The sequence below is a fragment of the Ptychodera flava genome, chromosome 17 (assembly GCF_041260155.1).
Source record: "Ptychodera flava strain L36383 chromosome 17, AS_Pfla_20210202, whole genome shotgun sequence".
Classification (NCBI taxonomy): Eukaryota; Metazoa; Hemichordata; class Enteropneusta; family Ptychoderidae; genus Ptychodera; species Ptychodera flava.
The window spans coordinates 2,779,942-2,795,047 of record NC_091944.1 but is presented as its reverse complement, the minus strand read 5'-3'; the positions used below and the strand labels follow the sequence as shown (position 1 = coordinate 2,795,047).

The following is a 15,106-nucleotide window of genomic DNA, read 5'->3' as shown; positions in this document are numbered from 1 at the left end:
GATGGAATTCTTCGACGGACAAATATCCAAAGGTACCACACTGGATGGATTATCCTGTAAAAGTGGATTTTATCGCCACTGGCAGGTTCGCCTAGGGAGTGAGATGTATCGGCAATAAACGAAAACAGTATGCTGTCACTAGAAGATCACTTTCACTATCCCTGCACGAGTTCATGTCCTGATACTTCTTTCGTAATGCGGGTTTTAAAAGTCGGACATGTTTAGTTCATTGCTATTTGGTCGGAGTACAATTTGATCACATAAGGGTGGCAAGTGTTGTGTTGTATCACAGAGATGGGAATCAAATCGACCAACTCCTCATAACAAAGATAATACTGATTCTTTGGATGTAAGGTCATGAAATTGACAGATTTTATATGAATTGTATTAGTACTTTCTGATCCTGTACGGTATATCAAACGAAAGAAAAGCCATGATGAACAACAAAGCTATAAATTTTATCCTCACTGGACACACGGCAGCGGTCTTTCAACGAGTATGACGCCCTAAATGGCCAGATTTCAGGAAGAACAGACCTCATCCACCAAGAAACCCTTAACAACTACAACAAATACTAAACCCGTCACCTATGGTGGACAAGCATTTCCATACGCTGTGCCTAAACTTTGGAATTCACTACCACTCGACATCAGATAATCCCAAATATTGGAAACTTTCAAAAGAAAACTGGAAACACAAATGTTCTCCACAGCAAATAGTACAGTTTAGCGATTGAGCGTCACGGGACAAAATACTGTTTATGGATTTTGGCGCTGTATAAACTGTCCTTTGCTGATTGATTATTGATCCCCTAGCTGGGAAAGTTGCACTGTGGCTGTTAATAATTTATCATGACGAATGAAACTCCTGACATATTGCTGTTTCGAATATCATTCGCAAAATCGTAGTGACAGTGCTTCATTACATGTGAATTCGTAATACTCAATCACTGTTTAGGAATTTCAAAACTTCTAACGAAATACATTAGTAAGTTTTAGTGTTTGGTCGGTTTCATTCATAACTTTGTCGTCGGGTTTTGCGCTTACAAACCTTAGGGCGGGATGGGGGATGGGTAGGTTAAACGCAAGGAGCTCCGTTTGCCATTCGCGTGCCCACAGTTCCTGGCATAGCCAAGCCATCGCGTTCACCCCACGATCTACGCGACAGCCTAACACGCAACTGCAGTCTGCTGTCTTCAGGTTAATCAATGTTGAAATGTTTGTATTGACTTGAATGCGTTCATATTTGTGAAGTGTGTGCTTCGTATTTTCATGTTTGAATATTTGATTTGATCTTGCGATGTCTGGAGATACGCTTTGTCAGAACTTTGACCTTTTATTGAACCGTCAATTTTCTCTAAGGTAATTGGTGGCGGTGTATAGAGTGTCCGATTTTGGGCGTTGACATCTCTGCAAGATATACCGACAGCAGGGCGGAGAGTTAAGATCGAATACAAATGTAACTGTATTGACGGTAATTCCATATCAACACCGTTGATGTAAACTATACTGGAACCCAATGCACATCCATAGACTGGAATGTTGCACCCTAATCGAAACAAATAGAACGACCCTCTTCACAGACAATTATCTTGTTGTATACAGTTCATTGTTTAACTATTGTCGTCTTCACTCGGGTTTTTAAATACACCGTACGCCTTTGTTATGGCGCTTTAAATAGCCTCTTTAAAACTCTCATTTTGTTGTGACTTTGCAAGATAATTCGCTTGATGCCGACAATAAAACCGCCATCGATTTTTCTTACTGATATTGTCACAGACTCAAGTATCCTAATAAATAAGCATATTACTACGGAATTGCATGCTACTGACCAAACCGTGTGTTTTCGGCCGACAAAGCTCACACCTACATCAATAAAATAGCATTTGGCTGTTTAAAGAAGTAAGTGCCTTGAAACCGAAAAATTTAAATCACGTACCAGTGCATTTGTAACGATAGTAAACCGCTAAGCTGGATAATAATTGATAAGAGGGAAATGATTGAGGGCGCTATGTTGCACAATTAGCTGACGACAAGAATATAGCGTGACTTGCAGAAAACATGCCTACTTGCAGGTGAGATGTGTTGTCGTAACAACAGGTTTTGAGGCGACCTTACTTGTATTGGCATGTTCAGCTGCTTGTCCTGTGAGGGTAGGACTAGCACGGAGTCTGCAAAGGAGGATTGAAAGCTTGTCCTGCAAACAGAAAGCATAAACAAAATTGGAAAGTGTCAGAGATGGGTAAATTTATCTAATAAGAACCAGAAACTGCTTTCAGAAACAGTAGTGGTATGGATACAGCTCGATGGATACACAGACATGACGAAACCGTCACGATACTATTTCAAAGGAAGGATAACTCAATTTATTATTTAGTAATCTACAATAATCTTAAAGTGATTATAGAGGACTACAAAACAATATAAAAAACACATATAAAGCAAATAATATTCCCGGAAGAGTAAAAGACGAAATCATGAAAGGGAGATTATGAAAATACTAAGTATCATTTTAAGGAAGAGACCACAAATTAAGCAAGCGGGTGGAGCCTCTCTATAATCCCAAGATTATTTTCAGAAATTGGGCGAGGCGTGAAGGGTATTTATTGTTCAAAAGTCTTACAAACTTAAGGCTGTTGAAGTTTGGAATTATCGATTAAAATATCTGTTTTTCCTTGCCATGAAAACATTTCTACAGTCTGACGTGTTTTTCTCTTTTAGTTGCTAGTGCTGTCTGTAGGAACTTTAAAAGACCATTACGATCTCAAGCAGGAACATGCTGAAAACACATTCTTGTACTGTTTAACAGGACAAAAAGCCGCTGCGTCACTGAATTTCGTCTCTATGGTGCCACATAGTAATCACACATTTTCAGAGAGGAGCTGCCACAATACGTAAGACTTTTTTATCAAAACATTTGCTGTAGTTTCGCCTAGGTGGCACGTAGGATATTGTATGTTGCTGTTTCGTAATCGTTGGCATAACATTTTCTTCGTTGTCCGGTACAGTGTACAGTATAGGTAGACGAAAGGAGCAAATGATAAGTCTGTTGTTTACTTGTCGACGCAGTTTCATAATCGTAGACAAGGGACAGAAACACAAAAGCCATCTACTGAATGCACTGAGCTATGTCTGAATAGAACAAGCCTGGTTCACTTGAGCAATGACAATACCATCGAGTTTGGAGAGAAGACTTCCACGACGAGACAAAATGAATCGTCTTCCGTGGTGCCTTCGTGGTTTCGGGTGAACGCGGGGATTGCATGAATAATTAGTTTCGATTTTCAAATGTCGTTTTTTATTTTATAAATACATTTATCCCTTTGAAGCCCAACAAAAGAGATCAAGACGACACAGAAAAACTGGGAACCGATCTTGACGAGATAGATTCAAGGCGAAAAGAAAACATTACAAAGCACTAGTGGTGTCTACGTAATAGAATGTGTTTCTTCGCTTGCAGCAAATCAGAGAATAACCGGCACGTGGTGTGGAGAGAGACAAAGGAGTTGAACATGAAACCCTGCAGACATGCATTTTCTGACAGTCGCTTGATTCAAACAGAAGGCTGGCGACATCTGAATCCATCATGCCGCTTAGACAGGTAAGTAACCGAGGATCAGCTTACAATCTGACGACACTCACGTTATACGGTGTCTCGGAGATTCCTATTAGTCGTCCAAGTCAGAAGTGCGTTTGCCAAACCCCTGTAGAAGACTGATAGGACGCATATTAGAAACCATCCAAAACAAAGTTGGCATGTGTTGAAATAGTCTTAATAGACAGCTGTGTTTGTCAATGTACATACTTACCGCAAAGTCGTATGAAGAATATGTCGTTAGGATCTGCGATAAGTGACTGGGTGAAAGATGAAATGGTTGGAGTGTTATGAAAATGGTAAATTGACTCAAGTAACTTACGAGTAAAGTGCAAAAATTGTTTCAAAAATTCAGCGTTTTTTGAAACTAAGTTAGAACGCGCCTCGGGGATATATAGTCGGACTCTCAAGTTTCTAATTTTCTTTTCTGATTTACCACTTATGGGGGCTCATTTTAAAGCTCTTGGAGAAAGAAAAACTTTCACCGTCTTAGTTTTTCGAAAATCCAAAATTAAATTATTCCCCCATTGAGTTAACACAGGGATGGCGGACATTTTGAGTTTCAAATATCGCAAAATGTTGAGTAATTTGCTTCATTAGTTCCAAACTTTGAACGGTGACCGCCGATTTTTATCGTTGATTTGTTAAGAGAATGGTTGAAAATTTCATTCAGGAAAGATTGAGCAAATGTTTAATGCTATCACCTTCGAGGTGCATATTACCTTAATAACGGGTGAAGTTAAACCTCCAGACAAGTCTGCGAAACAAACGTTGAATAGGACTGAGGACCTGAAAAGGTAGCGAGAATGTAACGTGTCAAAAGATGTCACATCAGCCATAATCTGACTTACGTGAGGGAAACTGGTATAGAGATTAAGACATGGCTATAGATACAGTCATATGTATAAAACATTCGGACATTATCACAGGTAGTGGAACGGATACATTAGAGAGGTTTAGTTACACGTAATAACGTTCGATCAGTACGCGTAGCGTCTTTGTCACGTGATAACCAGACGTCGCGTACGTGTAGCACAGACGTTCCAAACGTCAAACAACACTTCTACACGTAGTCATAATAACGTGTAGTATTTTTGAGATTTTCTCAATGATTTCCACGAATTTAGACAAGCAAACTCAAAAGGTATCATTGTAAATTAGCAAACATCTTTGATATCAGAATATTTCGTAGAGTTTGCGACTGTACAAGGAGTACTTGCCATAATTTCCTTACATGAACGCAAAATTGTAGTCGCATTCCACTTTTTGTCTGACGCCTCCAAAAAGAATTCTCTAAACCACATAAATAACTGTATCAAAGAAAATCGGCTGATTTAAGGTAGTTCGAGGGTACAACAACCTACTATAAGAGTGGTCCTCAGGTATCGAAATTCATGTTTCTTAAAAACTATAGAATTTCGCATGTTTCTGAGAAAAATATGCAGCAAAATAATCGGGAACGCACAACTAAACCTCTCTATTCATACGTGAGCACGGATACGCGTACGCCACTGCGCGCCGTCAGACGTACACGTTATTACGCGTGCTTTCAGATCCAATTCAGTAAGAAATACACATTTAATTAGATATTTTCAGGCACAGTTGCCAGACTTGAACGATTCGACTAAAAAGTAGAATGCTAGCATGTCTGCATATCACGATATAATTGTACCAGTCCTTGAACTTCGTATGCCTATTAGAATCCACTGCACAATGGGTTGTATCAGTCCTTGAACTTCGTATGCCTATTAGAATCCACTGCAAATGGGAAGCTTGTCGACTTGACTGATATTTTATTTCAATAAGTGTTCCGAAAGAATTAAAACTTAAACGGGGCATCCGTCTTGTCTGAATATCTCTCAAAATCAATGCAAGGCAAAGTCACAGAAAAGGTGGAACATTACTGTTTTAAACTTGAAATTAATAAACATGGTAAGGATTTTTTTGGTCCTGAATGCTTAATACTGAATGTCATTTGGAAAATTCGAATAACGTACAACTCGCTGCTATTGTAATAGCAGTGTATATCTATGCAGTAAGACATGTGGGAAATGCTTTCGAGAGTCCACGGAATAAAGCTTTTGACGTCTTGCTAGAAAGATGTCAGATCAAACACAAATGAAACCTTTGATTGAGTGCTGCGTAAACAATAGAAGCGAAGATATATATTCAAAGTAACTGCCAAAACGCATAAACTGATAATATTGACAAATATTTTGTCACTTACAGATTCAACGGACGTTCTGTACTTGTAAATATCGTGGTTCGAAGGTGGCCAAGATAGCGGCTTTACTAACCATGGCATTATCAATGGCGTTAGTCGTACACTTTTACACAGGACGGATGGTCATGACTAACACGGCTCGTCGAAGTTCGTGTTCAAATTTACACCGCGATTTGCCGTTCATTCCCAAACATTGCAAAACTGAAGTTGTGAATCAACTGCTGTTTCATAACAGAACTGTAGATTACCGTACAGAGGACACAGTGCTCGAACAGGCGTCGATGTACTCCAGTCACCTCAACAACACCAATGCGATTCGTTTAACAAGGATTAATATCACATCTATTGTTAATAAGAATGCCAAGGGCGATAATCTTACGGACTTCATCACAACGACTGACGAGAAATCTTCAAATACAACTTTGCATCAGAAACGGAAATTAGCTGTAAAGAAAATTCCAAATGCAGCGTTCCGCCCTAGACGAAAGTGGGTGAAAAAGAAAATTGTTGTTAGAAGAAAGACTAAACATGCCAAAACAGTCCAAAATTCCAGTTTGCCATACGGGATTTACGAATCCATGAAGAATGGTTGGCAATTCAACGCAACAGCTGCACATGAATTCAGGTAAATGAACATTTTATGATTATTTCATAAATTAATCATTTCCACTTGCCCAAAATCATGTTGCCTCTAAAATTGTTCAGTGCCATATAGGGCAAAGTTTGGCGTAATAGAACGTACATTATGATGATTGTATCTACGCAGACAAATTGTGGATGAATATGAATATTAAATTTATTTTTGAAATATCACAATGACTAACGTTATTAAACTTTGATTTGTCTTATTTTGTGTGATATCATGATCTCACTAAAGACGGATTATTTGTTTTTGATACCAAGAGCTATGAAGAAATTTACGGGGACACATTTCGTATGTGCAGCACAAAATTCAGCTACAAGAGCATCATCTTATGAAACTATCCCCTTAAAAGTCATGTAAAGTCGTTTAAGTTTTTCATATGTAGTTAAATTATTAATTAGCACAGAGCATAGAGCCAGACACCAGATATGAAGTGAAAATGCTCCCGTGTTTAGTATATGTTGCAGTTACCTGTGAATTGACATTTTTCTTTGGTATTACTGCCAAGAGTTTGCAATAGTATTCAAATTATGATTAAGGTCACTAGCAATAGAGTTTTGTACAGCTTCAATCGAAAACTTCGTAAAGCACATGAAATTGTAATTAGCTTCTTATTTACCTTCACTGCTGTCATCACATGTATCGTCACTTTGTATAGCAATTTTTAATTGCCTTTAGTCAAGTTCTTCGTGGTTTATATGCCCACATTAAGAAAGCCTATTTTAAACGTAAATTTTCAAAAAGCTGAAAATGTAAAATATATTTCATTACTGTTTCATGATTGTATAATCAATATACATAATACTTTTATCAATGTTGGTCAAGTCCTTCCAAATACATTCTGGCATCCCTAATTGGGAAAGTTCATTAAATATGCAAAGTACTAGATAACTAACACAAAAAAATAAAAAATCTTTCACCTCTTTTATATCGCTCTAAAATCAACAGGCAATTTTAGTCATGTCCTTCCTATTCAATATGCTTACTTGCAAAGTTCATTTAAGTGCAAATTGTCAAATAGCTGACATTAAATGCACAATGTTCTCACTATTACAATATCACTATCTCATCTATATACATGTTAAGTTCCTGAAATATGGGAAAGTCCGTCCAGCGAAATTTCACAACTTGGAAAAGTTCATTTGATATGCAAATTGCAGAGTAGTTGATGTGAAAATGCAAAATGTCTTTTAGTATTGTGACATAATTACATCAGCAACATACGTAGAAAATTTCATTAACTTGAAGTCCTCCAACTTTTATGTCCCTAATTGGGAAAATTTGTTTATAGAGAAAAGTTCGTTGAATGTACCAAATCAGTTATAAACTGATGTAGTAATGCGAGAGAGAGGCGCGAAAATCGAAATTTGATATTTCAAAAAAGTATAGGTGAAATGTTTTCTTCACGCCGAGAAAGTTAGTCGGGACCGTCTAATGTTTTCACGTGGCTATCCACAAACAGAGATTTTGACCTCGAAATCTACATTTGAAAAGAAAGGTTATGATTTTCATAACAAAGGGTGGGAAGTTAGTCGATTGACGCGTAGATCCAGTGGCGTGATTGGCTGAAGTACGTTCTGAATACTAATTTATGTAGATTTTTTATGCAAATGAAAACTCCTAAATATGGTTGATCGATCAAACTGGGATTCTATAGAGTCATTTGAGTATGTATGTATGTATGTATGTATGTATGTATGTATGTATGTATGTATGTATGTATGTGTGTGTGTGTGTGTGTGTGTGTGTGTGTGTGTATGTATGTATGTATGTATGTATGTATGTATGTATGTATGTATGTATGTATGTATGTATGTATGTATGTATGTATGTATGTATGTATGTATGTAATGTGTTGAAGGATTGATGTTTCTATGGATGTAGACCTACCTATTTTTGTATGTGCCTATGTACTACCGGTCTGCTTGTGTCTGTCTGACCTCTTCGTTAATGTTGTTTCTTAAAACCATTCACTTTCAGGTCGTTGCTTGAGACGAAGTGCTGTCCCTCACATTTGCTCTTCCTGACCAAACAGAATATTAGATTATACACATACATTCGATATGAAGGACAACTACGTTTCTTCGCCAAAGTCACTCCCGACGTTTACAATCGGCTGCCGGAGGTATAGGATTTTGATTCAAAATTTTATTGGTTGTGACATAGACCGGAGAGAAAGTTTTTCTCGATGGTCTATGGTTGTGATACATGACGAGTTAAGTCATCTATACCTTACTGATAATCGCTATAATAATTCGATATATTCGTCGTTGAATTGTATCATAGTATCTTTAAAGCGATACAGTCACCTGTAAAATAAATATGCCCATATATGGTCAAAGGGGCGTTTCTTGGTATTCAAAATGCCCATATGAGGGCGCTGTTTTTAAAAAGCCACCACCCACTTAAAATCTGTGATTGGTTAGATTTTCTCTTTCCATGGTAACTGTTACAAAATTGGAACATGTGACAGTATACCTTTAATAAGCATGAAAAACCCTGTCCATGGAGATCAAGGGTTATTTCATGGATCTATGGCATTGCTTACAATAACGCAAACTTGAAGATGTACTAAGATATGCTAAATAATTTTTTCCTATTAAGTGTACTTTAATATAACTTTAATTTACGCTTAATATATCTTTAGAATTGCAAACAATTCAAGTTCAAAAAGTTACCGAGAGTGTTATTTTGATATTTCGAAGAAAAATATTGATTCAGGCTGCAAGTAAGCATTGAATGAAAAGCGAATCAATTGAACCCGAATTCGACGGAGGCAGTCTGAAATGTAAGTTCATAGAGCCGTGGACGTAGAAAAAGTTCCTCCTAAATTCGTATTTTTAAACTTTTACCCTTTCAAAAAAGCACTTATTCGAAGGAATTTTTCACTTAATTTCTTAATTATTGCATAGTATCAAGTTATTACATTGTTCGATTGTTCTTTTCAAAGCCGTTGCGTTTTCATTCGAGTACCATCTTCTGTAAAGCCTTCAAAAGACATAAAATGTTCCGTTTTAACGTGGCTTCTGGACTTTTAATCCGTTCATTCACTATTATCATGCTTGACTTGACGAGTCATATAAAGTTCAGCCCATCTGTTCTCTAATTCCCCTGAACATACCTGTTTTTTACCCGTTTTTTCTTGTCCCAGGAAACACCTTTTAAGAAGCAAACGTTCAAGAAGTGCAGCATTGTGGGTAACAGTGGTCTGGTCTCTGGTAAAGGCTGTGGCAAGTCCATCGACTCTACGGACTTCGTTATTCGGTAGGAATATTTTTAAATTTTCATGTTTCATTTTACAATATTAATTTGAGAGAATAAGCGATTAAGATTATACATATTTTAAAATGTCGTGTTTCCAATGCCTACTATACTCTTACATTAATGAGGTGAAAATTTGATAAAGTAGAGAAACTCGAAGACGTGGCTAAAAAAATCAAACCATTTCGTAGATCACTCGTATAATTACATGTATTTTATATTTTATCATAGCATATATTAATAGCAAAAATACAGCTCTCTGATAGGTTAGGACACGAAAATAACAGTGCTATAACCTCGATATGGCCGAGTTGGAAAATAATCGGCTCGCAGTTAGAGAAAAAAGCTTATAACGTTTAACGTCAGAATTGAAATAAACTTTTACGATAGATTAGAAATAATCCAACTCAGTGATGGTTATATTACTTGCTTTAAACCGCTGTGAATTCACTTAATATCTTTTGCTCATGCTACATGTCTTGAACTGCTAAAAATCCTATGATACGCCCATAGCTTTGGTTAGCTTATTGCTTGATTAGATTTTTTATTTCTTTTGAATTACAGATTCAATCTTGCCAAGATCAGAGGTTACGAACAAGACGTCGGTAACAGAACAGATTTGGTTACCTGTAACCCTACAATCCTTCGAGATAGGTAATCTGAACTAAAAGTAAATAATGTGCTATTAAGGAAGGCACTCGCTTCTCATTGGTTGTTTCCTTGACCCAATTAGTGATCAGTTCCTCTGTTTTATGCTGGATGGAAGGTACGACTATTCTCATTGGTTGTCTCCTTGAACCTTTGTAATTAGTACCACTTATTGATGCTAGATGGAGTTGCCGCTCTTCTGATTGTTGTCTCCTTGAACCTAGCGAGTTCCTTTGTTTGATGCTAGAGGGAAAGTAGAAGGAAAGGGTACTTTCTGAGATAGTGCTGTGATTTCACACCCCTCCCCCTTCCCGTACGAGACATAATCCTCCAAGCCCATAAATAATGCATTCCTTCGGGTCTGGGCAATAAGCCTCGAAGCTAGATACTTTGAATCCAGAGTTCACTGATCCCCGAGATGTAAAAGTTAAGCACGCAACGATAAAGCATTTTAATTTAGTCATATTTTTGTTTTTGGAAGACTGAACTTGTACGTCAAAGATTTCATAAAGAGGCACTACAATGAATAAATAAATACTGGCTAGGACTTTAAACTATAATGCACACATATTGCTGGGTGGTTTGCCCTAAACTGAGCTGCAGTACAGCTGTGTGAACATCAGCCTGAAGCCTTATCCCAGGAACCCACTTGTGAGTTCTGGCAGCATAAATGCCAGAGAGCGAAGCAAAGATGCAATCCCCTGTAGTCTCACTTAGGCCCTTGGGGAGCAAAATTTTCAACATGTGACATGTCGTCTCTGGACCTTCAGACACAGTCGCTTGCCAGGCCATGGCAACATTCTACACATTAATACTTCGATAGCACTGACAGAAAGAATAAGTCGTATAGTTTTGTATAGCGAGACTCGCTTCCACTGTAACTATAATCTATAATGTGTTTCCACAAGTAATCCTTTTACGTGAAATTCACATGCATCAGAAGTATGAATATATTATTGAGTTGTCGGCCTGGCCAATGACTGTGCCTGAAGAACAGCTATCACCACATCTTGCAACTTTGATAAATTACAGCTTGAGGGGATGCTATAAGTTCACGCGGTCAAACGTTGTACTCACCCAGGGCCAGAGTGAAACCTAAAGGGATTTAATCTTGCTCCCTAAGGATGCGTTCTTGCTATCCAAATTAACATCTGTTAGCTCGGATATGGCTGCAGACAAATACTCATGCTACGGTACTGCAGCTGAGTTGAGGGCAAACTGCATTCAAAATGTTTGTATCGTAAAACGAAGTTCTGTCTTAGAAAGCCTCTTTCCTTACACTATGGAGTCAAAAACTGCAATCAACCTTATCACATCGCCAGAGCCACACCTACCATGTACGTACCCCCCCCACTCCCTCCCTCCCCCCCCTCTCTCTCTCTCTCTCTCTCTCTCTCTCTCTCTCTCTCTCTCTCTCTCTCTCTCTCTCTCTCTCTCTCTCTCTCTCTCTCTCATATTAACAAACCAGACACTGTCATTCTATTGACAACGCATAAATATCCGCTATCCTTTGATTTCAGATACTCTGCTTTAAGTACAAATGAATCGGTGGACCAGTTTATACAACATGTACTGAATGAGTATGGAACAGTCAGGTTTTGGCTTCCAGCGTTTTCTTATAAGAAGTGTACAGACATGTCATTCCTAGTCCAAGATATTTTAAATCGGTTACATATGGACGCTGTTTTCCCACATCCGGAGCACTTTGAGCTTGCCAGGGTGTTCTGGAAAACTCGAGGTATAGACCCAATAAGAATATCCTCAGGTAAAGCAATGGAATCTACATTATTTGAAGTGATTTTACTCTTAAATTTTAGCCAACTATTGTGAATGTTCAATCCGTACACAGAACTTGAGAGCATAGTGTAACTGAATACTAGCAAAACCTTTAATTTGCCTTGCTCTGTTGGGGTTTTCAGCAAAAAAAGAGATCACCCTTGCCTACTTCGGCTGATATGTCCCATTGTGTTTTCTTGTACTCTGATACCATCTTGTGTAAATTGTCCGGAGCTGTAGTGCATAGATACACGATATGAAAAATATCAGATATGAAAACACACTCATAAATTAATATTTTCAAATACTGTTTATAACTATTTATTTATTTATTTATTTATTTATTTATTTATTTATTTATTACAACCCTTTTCAAGCAGGGGCTCACTGAAAACAACAGGAGCAGCAAATTACACTGGGCACTGGAAATGCAAATAAAAACTTACAGAAGAGCTGCATGTAGTTGAAAATATCTAAAAAAAGAAAACAAGCCATTATTATCAGCTAAACCATGTTGTTAGAGACTAAAGCTGAAAAGGAAATGTTAGTTAAATTGAAAATGTCTTCCTACTATCTACTATAAACATTTTAAAAATTGTTTTTGTTTTATAAAGGACTCATGTTGATTACTGCTGCAATGAACTTTTGCGAAGAGCTGCATGTATACGGTTTCTGGCCGTACTCCCAAGACGCGTTGGGAAAACCAATCTACTACCACTACTTCGACAAAGACGCTATAATGATACCTGATTGGAAGATCGAGAAAAAATGGCATGAAATACCCGACGAGTTCCGGATTTTAGCATCCTTGCACAATGCAGGGATTCTCCATTTGCACATCAATGACTGTTGACAAACATAGGACAGTCAGTTACAGTAACAAATTTAATCATGTACACGACGGGCAACCCTCCCTTCCATTTCAATTTCGCCAATACTGATAACGGTTCTTACATTTTTATCGAAAAATGGGAAAAAATATAGGATCTGATAATTGCAGTCCATCAAATTAAGAAACAAAATTCGTTTGTGTCGATTGTTTACAGTAATCGAGCTTTACTGCCGCCAAGATTAAAATTGTCGATTGCCTTTGCTTTGTGTGTGGTCTGGGCTGAAAAGAAGCAACTTTAAAGTTGTAAAAAGACATTTCATATTTACTGTCTCATGTATTTATAAATATTTGAATATATCGATTGTAGCCTGCATATGATCATGATTTGCTCATTTCAGGACTCAATGCCGAGCCATGGTAATCTCAGTGCAATATCACAAAATGTCAAGTTTGTCAGAACAGTTTATAAGAACGTTAAGCAGTTCATAGGTTCATAACACAATGAGTAGCCGTTGAACTCCTCATTAAACTTCTCCGATTTGAAATAATTAAAATAGGAGAGGATTTTGTCCAGTTTATTTCGATCTCACAGTTCCTGGACTATGATAACTGACCCTGGTTTCTCCTTGCTGAGTGAACTAGAATAAAAACAAGATCTGATGAGATGGAGTCACACCGTATTAGTAAAATGGATTTTTTTCATCACATTGAGTATTCGTTATTTACATGACAAATAGACTTGTATACTTTTGTTTTTCTACAAATAATTAAAGTTTCATACGCTAAAGACGGAATCGCAAGTTCTATGTCGTAAAACTGTTGACCATGCTACACTGACGATTTTTGGTAGTCATATTTCTGTCCTCAACAGCATATCAAAATTTTACTTCAGCGAACTATATGGAATGTGACATTAAACTGGTCCAATAATCATTTCCATTCAAGGTAATACATTACCAGGTCCATGGGACATTTGAGATTTACAAATTTAAGTAGGACCATCCTGAACCACTGATAGTTAGTGGTGGTACCAGGTGTCCGGAATGGGTAAGCGTACCCTGCTAGCATGCTACACCCGTCAGAATTGGTCCCAAAATTGTCTAAATATTGTATTAAGTGATACAGTATATGAATCACTGTTATAAGTCAAAGCCGGGAATGCTGTCGCTAATCATTTGAGTGACCGAGCATAGAGAATAGATCATCTTAAAGGATAATGGTAGCCCTAATCTCAGAACTGTTGTCTGATTTTCAAATTGCTATTAGTATGCTATGAAGCTTGATTCATTGATGTCTCGTTTTGTCATTAGCGCAACGCGCCAGAGGTACGCACAAACAAAATACTATACGTCACTGTTTGTTTAATAACGCTGAATTACTAAAATTCTTTAGAAGACGCAAAGAATTGACAGCCCATGAGTATGTAATGAAGTAAATTACCAGCTGCATTGCAGTTTTAGCAACCAGGCCTTGTCATTTTTTATACATTTCATTAAGGGACGGCAACCTTGTATCGTTCCTGTAATAGTCTTTAAATGAACGCACTGCCGTACGGTAATTGCTGAAAAAAGAATGGAACAGAAATGTAAATCGGCGCGTTGACTTGTCGCATTATTTTTTCACATTGAATCTGTGTTTCTGCCAACAGCCATGGCAGAATTAAATACTTGAAACACATAAATCCAAAAAGAGAAGGGGGTGTTGGGTAAAACGCTGTAGCTTTCGTTTGTCTTGCGCGTGTTTTGATTACCCACAGTTCCTTGCGTAGTTTGTGATCTAAAATGCCAGTATGTCATGATAGAATACTTCCGAATCTTCGTAAAGTAAGTATAGCTCGGTTCGTGACAACGCGAAGCACAGTTAATCAATGTTGAAATGTTGACACTTACTTAAATGCGTTCATGTTTGTGGAGTGTGTGCTTCACGTCTCCATGTATGAATGCTTTATTAGATCTTTCGCTGTTTGAAGAGGCCACTTTGGGTTGTAATACCTCGGGCGGATGTTGAACCCTCAGTTTTTTTTTTAAACAGGTGGAAATGAGGATGGTTTTATTTTGGGAGATCAAATATTCTCAAGGTGAGTCAATCCTGAAGCTACGTGTTCGAACGTGACTGTATTTGTCTACGT

General features: G+C 37.7%; 2 protein-coding genes across 2 annotated transcripts in view; both read left to right on the top strand.

The window, feature by feature from the left end:
- Positions 1-15,106, top strand: part of LOC139115153 (uncharacterized) — a 146,376-nt gene that overhangs the window by 115,511 nt on the left and 15,759 nt on the right. The window lies entirely within an intron of this gene.
- Positions 3,161-14,080, top strand: LOC139115149 (alpha-N-acetylneuraminide alpha-2,8-sialyltransferase-like). The gene is made up of 7 exons (XM_070677057.1): positions 3,161-3,600; positions 5,824-6,443; positions 8,442-8,586; positions 9,613-9,725; positions 10,287-10,376; positions 11,891-12,135; positions 12,761-14,080. Exons 1-7 carry the CDS (start codon positions 3,586-3,588, stop codon positions 12,997-12,999), a joined length of 1,467 nt encoding a protein of 488 aa, XP_070533158.1. The 5' UTR covers positions 3,161-3,585; the 3' UTR covers positions 13,000-14,080.

What these genes read in the sequence shown, in the direction of transcription:
- LOC139115149 (XM_070677057.1), top strand. An exon ending in ACAGCTGCACATGAATTCAG is followed by an intron (nt 6,444 to 8,441) that starts GTAAATGAACAT and finishes ATTCACTTTCAG; the next exon opens with GTCGTTGCTTGAGACGAAGT. An exon ending in TCTACGGACTTCGTTATTCG is followed by an intron (nt 9,726 to 10,286) that starts GTAGGAATATTT and finishes TTTGAATTACAG; the next exon opens with ATTCAATCTTGCCAAGATCA.